This window comes from Pinus tabuliformis, chromosome 9, assembly GCF_031772625.1.
Source record: "Pinus tabuliformis cultivar Carrire ecotype Pingquan chromosome 9, CPIR1, whole genome shotgun sequence".
Taxonomy (NCBI): Eukaryota; Viridiplantae; Streptophyta; class Pinopsida; order Pinales; family Pinaceae; genus Pinus; species Pinus tabuliformis.
The window spans coordinates 1,799,434,899-1,799,440,898 of NC_142307.1; the positions used below are offsets into that span (position 1 = coordinate 1,799,434,899).

The 6,000-nt window shown below is 48.9% G+C and overlaps 1 protein-coding gene across 1 annotated transcript; it reads left to right on the forward strand.

Annotated features, from left to right (window-relative positions):
* Window positions 1-4,012: 4,012 nt before the first annotated feature.
* On the forward strand, window positions 4,013-5,527 carry LOC149155944 (uncharacterized). Its single transcript, XM_089444590.1, has one exon. The coding sequence runs from the start codon at window positions 4,013-4,015 to the stop codon at window positions 5,525-5,527; it is 1,515 nt and encodes a 504-aa protein (XP_089300716.1).
* The last annotated feature ends 473 nt before the right edge of the window (window positions 5,528-6,000 follow it).

The following is a 6,000-nucleotide window of genomic DNA, read 5'->3' on the forward strand; positions in this document are numbered from 1 at the left end:
TTTCATACCCTTTTTTACAAAACATATATTTGCTGGAAACGAAAGTACAGTGATTTCATTTAACTGAATTATTACAAATAAAGCGCATAACAGAGGTTTTCTGAGCATAAAACGCTCACCAAAACGAGTTTCATTTACAAACAAAACCGCTCCAAGCAAATAGATACCACAAACAGGCTAACAGAACCGTAAACGACAGAGGACAATACAGTTGATTTGCAAACCCAAGTAACAGTGAATATTTACAGACAAGCATTAAATGACAGAGCAGAATATTGTTCGTTCATAACCCAGGTGACTGTAACTATTTACAGACGAGAACTTCAATTTCTTTACAAACTAACAAGCGAAACAACGTCGGAAGGACCCTACCCGATATATAAGGCTTGAGGGTTTCGGGTTATCTCCAGCAAACGTAGGGAGTATAAACCCTCGGCGGCCAGACACCTGAAACAACCTGCAAGAACGAATGTGGACGCGGATTAGCACAAACCGAAGCGAGAAAAACAAATAAGAAGAAAGCCAGCAAATGAACGAGCCATAACCTATGGCTCTCACCTGAAGTTGTAAAGGCAGCGTTGCAAAACCAACCGATACCCATAACCTGTTGAACAAGGGACATATTTTTCAAAGCCTGAAACAGAAGTGAAGACAAAGTCTGGCATCGAACCAAAGCTTGCCTCCGAGACAAGCTTGAAACGAAGTGGTTTACTGAAGCGTGGAGCCGAAGGGAGCCTGTCACAGAACCAGTCACAAGTTAAGAGTTTGTGGAATGAACCGATTTGACAGAAAACAATTAAAGAAACAGTAAATAAAACGCATGACGGTGTAAGGAACCAACGGCATGTCGCCCTCACAGGAATCCCAACGCGCAGAATAGCGAGAGGCCGGAGGCACCAGAGTAACTCGACGCCAGAACGAAGAAGTTGTATGCGCAAAACCCTCCGCAGAGCAGAGCCAGGGTTTAACACAGTAAATAAAGAAATGACCAACAAAACCGAGGATTGGTTTGACAAAAGGCGAGAGTGACTTGACGGACAGAACCCACAGGTGGAGTTTCACAACCGGTACCGCCGGTTAAAACCCTCCGAAAAATCTAGAGACTTGTACATTCGCATTTACACCAACGTCAATTGCATTAACTATTGCACAATGAAACAGCTACGCCACGTTGGAGTGCTGGGCCATCACACTCTAAGAGGAAGTGGTTTTCATCCTCGATGTTCCTATTCTCACAAAGATGGCAGATGCTTTCCTTCCATGGTGTTTTAGGAACTACCCAATGACCTATTTCACTATGGAGCTCATGAGATTTCTTTCTAATCTTCGCTATATTAATTTTCTTCTTTGAGCTAGTTAAAATAGAGAGATACTTTTGATCTTCTAGGGTGGGGTTGATGACCCCCTTATAATAACATAATTTTCTTTTAGTTGCTAAATATTTCTCACACCACATTTTTTTCTTTGAACTTCGAAGTAACAATATTTTTAATGTTATTAATGTTTTGAAATGCATCATTCTCTCTAATCTCCCAATAGTTTAACCAGGCCCTCGTGTCTTTATACCACCCCCGTTTGAGCCTTGGGTGGTTTTGGCTAGAATTTAAAGCTAGCTTAGGAAGTCTATGATCTACTATGTTATTGATTTTGTGCTTGTACAACAGAAGCCTAATCAGATTTCCCGGCGGGTTTTGGTGAGGATCGATCGATGGGCGGAAGGTTCTGGTACGACCAGGCGCCGTAACATGGCCTGAACGGGGTTCTTTTTTGGTGTAATGAGGCTGCAGGCCGGCATCAATCTTGCAGCCAGCCCTGCCTCCGTACCCCCTTTCGAGACTTGAGTCGGGGTTTTACATTTTTTATCTTTACCCCCTGTTTTATCCCCATCACAACTCCACAGGCGCTCTTCTCATCCCGCTCGTTTTTACCCTGAACCAACTTACCCTTCTCTGCCACTCGTTGCGAGGTCTTTGTTGCCGCGCCTAACTCCTTACACCAATCGCCTGTCACTTTCCTCCCGTCGTTTACCACCCGGACGGTTGTCTGTCGCCCCTCTATTCTCGCTCTTGAACGGCTCAACGACTCACCTGGCTATCGGCGACCGTCCCCGACTGTTACATGGTTCCGAGGTCACATTCTGTTCCAAGCAGCTGGCGATGGATCTTGACGAGGTGGACTACTCGGACTCTCTGCTGGCAGACGGTTCCATCTGGCGCTCCATGTTCACAACTTCTGGAGGTATGTACAGTGAAAGCCTGTCCACTAGTTTTGAGGATCTCACTCAATCGACGGATCCGACCCTTCTTGCCGCTCTCCAGCCAGCCGAACCCTCCACCTGGGCTCCCTTCTCTGTTCCATCGCCGGCATCCCTAGGGTTTCTAGCGGAGTGCCTCCAATCCTCCCCCATCGAAGCTGGCCCCTCAAATCTACAGGCTTCTCATCCCTTCCCCCTGCAACCTGACGCTCCCCTTGAAGGCCCCCCTCCTATAGCTCCCCTCCCCCTCTCCGCGGCCCCTGCCACATTTGGCAGCTACAACCCCATCCCCCCGCCTCCCGAAGGCTATCTCCCGCCCCTCTCGATCCCTCTCCCCCCTCCTCCGGTCGACGCTCCTGCAGGATCTAGGGCATCAGCAAACCCTAGCCATATGTCCGCCCGCCCGAAGAAGAAACAACGATGCTTTAAATCCAAACCTGAGGACATCATTCTGAGGCTTGAAGAAGACATCCAGTGGGGAGACGCGATGGATCTAGCAGACAGAGTACTTGTGGGATTCATCCGGGACAGAAAATACTCAGTGGAAAAACTGAAGACCTAGGCAACAGAAATATGGGGCCAATACCTGGCGGAAATCCCCTCGGTCCAAACGTTCGTGCGAGGCTGGTTCGCGTTGAGGTTCGCAAGGGCGGACCACACGAGCTGGGTACTGTCATCCTTCTAGCACTTTGAAAAAGCACCAGTACTTCTTAAAAGATGGACGCCCCTCTTCGACCTGGAAACTGAACAAATTGGGGTCGGGCCTGTATGGGTTAGACTCCCGGGCTTGCCACTTCAGTACTGGTCCGAGGACATTTTCCGGAGAATTGGAAACTCGTTGGGCACCTTCATGGAATCGGACAAATCTTACATTGCGACGGGGATGATGGCATATGCCAGGATTCTAGTCCACCTTGACACGAGAGGAGGCCTGCAGGAACATATCACTATACAGTGGAAAACATTCTCGAGGAAGCAGAAGCTCGACTATGAAGGGATCCCTTATCGATGTAGGAGATGTCATCAAGTGGGTCACCTCTACAAGGATTGCCCCCTTCTCAAAAAGGCTCAACAGGAATCCATATTGCAGGAACAACCCACTTCAGCAGGACCCCAAGCTCCTCAGGCCGCGGCAGCACCAAGGGCGGAGCACATCAAGACCTCAGACACAGTGGAGGCGCCGCTTGCACCTATGGGAAAAAAGCAGGGCAAAATCCCGATCAGGCCACCATCTCCTCCTCTGACGCGCTCAAGGGCAGCAAAGGGCGTCGTCTTTTCATCGGGTATGTCTCTTCCCCCTGTTAATTCTGCACCGCATCTTGCTTCTTCTTATTTATCACTATCCTCCCACTTGCCCCCAGTGTCTAGATCCCCGGCCCCTCATCCCCTTCGGCTCTTGACCTGGTGATGGGCTCTCACCTGCCCCTTCCCCCCTCAAAATCTCACCACCTCTATGTGACCTGCCCTCTCCCACAGCCTTCGACTTTCCTCTCCTCCTACCCCCTCTCCTCCGTCCAATCTCGTCCCCTCCCTTCACCCTCTCCCTCGGTAAATTCCACTCTGAGGTGCAAAATAGAAATAGTCGGACGCCATAGGCTTGGATGCTGCCCCCTCCATCCTCTCACACAAGCAGGGTAGAGGACGACCCTCCTATATTCACAAGGCTAAAGAACAAGCTGGGGACGAAGTGATCCAGGGCAAACAACACACCATTGAAAGGGTTCTTAGAGCAAAGGACACCCTTCCCCCCCCCCCTCCATGAAGCTCTTGTCCTTCAACTGCAGAGGGTTGGCCAGTCCCGAGAAAAAGCTGGCCCTGAAGCGACTCCTCCTTTCCGAGATGGTTGACATTATCTTCCTGCAAGAAACCCTTTGTAATGCTGAATCAGCCAATTCCATCCTATGCTCTTGGTTGCATGACTGGTCTTTCCATGCTATTGATGTCTCGGGCCGCTCTGGGGGCATTGCAATTGGGTTCAAGAATCGTTCGATAAATCTGAAGAACATATGGTGTGGTGAGGGCTTTCTGGGGGCGGACATATACTCTAAAGAGCTAGAGGAAGAGCTAAGAATCTTAAATGTTTATGGACCATGTCACAGTCGGGAACTCTTTTGGCGAAAGCTCCTCAGCTCCCACCTCCTCCAAAATGGGAATTTAATTCTTGGGGGAGACTTAAACTTCTCCATGGGCTTCTCAGAATCTTGGGGTCATATGGCACAGATTGATCCGCTCTCTGATTTCTTTGAGCAGCTGCTCGAGATCCACCAATGGATCGACATCCCCTTAGCCAAGATTCAATACACCTGGAGGAACAATCGGTCAGGCAACCAAAGCTTGGCCAGAAGACTGGATCGTTTTATCATCAAGGAGGCCTTTCACAACAGCCACCCAAGATCCAGACAATGGGTTGGCAGTGGAGGCTTGTCAGATCACAGGCCTATCTTTCTAGAAATTGGGGAAAAACAACTGAAGCAAAAAGCTCCCTTCAAGTTCAACTCCACATGGCTCCGGGACCCCTCCTACATCAAGCTAATATCCGACTTCTGGAAAACACACCCAATCCCTGAGGAGGAGGATCCAACAAATTGCTTTATAAAAAACCTCTCTGAATTAAAGGGACTATCCAAAGACTGGGCTCACAAAAAGAGGGAACAGGAAGACTTAATTATCTCCCAAGCAGAACAAGCAATTGCAGACCTTGATTCGCAGTCGGATGGAACTTTCAACTCCCCGGAACAGAAAGCCATGTATGGAACCCTGATCAATCAGAGATCCCAAATCCTCAGAGACAGAGAGGCAAGCTGGAGATTAAGAAGCAGAGCAATCTGGATTAGGGAAGGGGATGAAAACACAAAATTTTTCCACCATTTTGCAAATGGTCAAAAAGCGATCAACACTATCTGGGAGCTGCAAAATGACCGGGGACATCAAGTGAACAACTCCAGAGAACTAGCCTCAATGGCCACCTCACACTTCAGGAACATCTATGAGGCCCCGAGGGAAGCCAACCTGCTAGAGATCATGCGAGTTGCCGAGCTCTTTCCCAGGTTTTTTGATGACGAGGATGTTGAAGAACTCATCAAGGAGGCCTCATTAGGAGAGCTAGAAGCCACCATGCGAGGTTTCCAAAAAGACAAAAGCCTGGGCCTGACGGTTGGACCATCGAATTCTACCTTGCTTTCTTTGATCTTCTGGGCCAGGACCTCCTCAGGGTTATCAACCATTGCAGCCGCTCAGGAAAGATCCCCTCAGCCATCAAAGCCACTTTCATAGCCCTCATCCCCAAGTCCGACAAGCCAGCCTCTTACAATGATTTCAGGCCCATCTCACTCTGTAACTGCCTTTATAAGATCATGGCCAAAATCCTCGCAAATAGGCTAAAGCCCATCCTCTCGGCTCATATTTCCCCTGAACAGTTTGCTTTCCTTCAGCACCGCACAAGAGCTCCTTCACTCGATGCACAGCAGGAGTCTGAAGGGCATGATATTAAAGGTGGATCTCTCCAAAGCTTTCGACAGGGCAAGCCTGCTCTACATTCGAATGCTTCTTACACACCTGGGGTTTCCCTACTTGTACATCAAAAGGATAATGAGCTGTATAACTGAAGTGCCATATAGCATCCTCCTAAATGGCTCCCCCACACCCTTCTTTACAGCAGAAAGAGGTCTCAGGCAGGGATGCCCCTTATCTCCTCTACTTTTCCTGCTCATCATGGAAGGTCTAAGTCGATTGATAGGGACAGAACA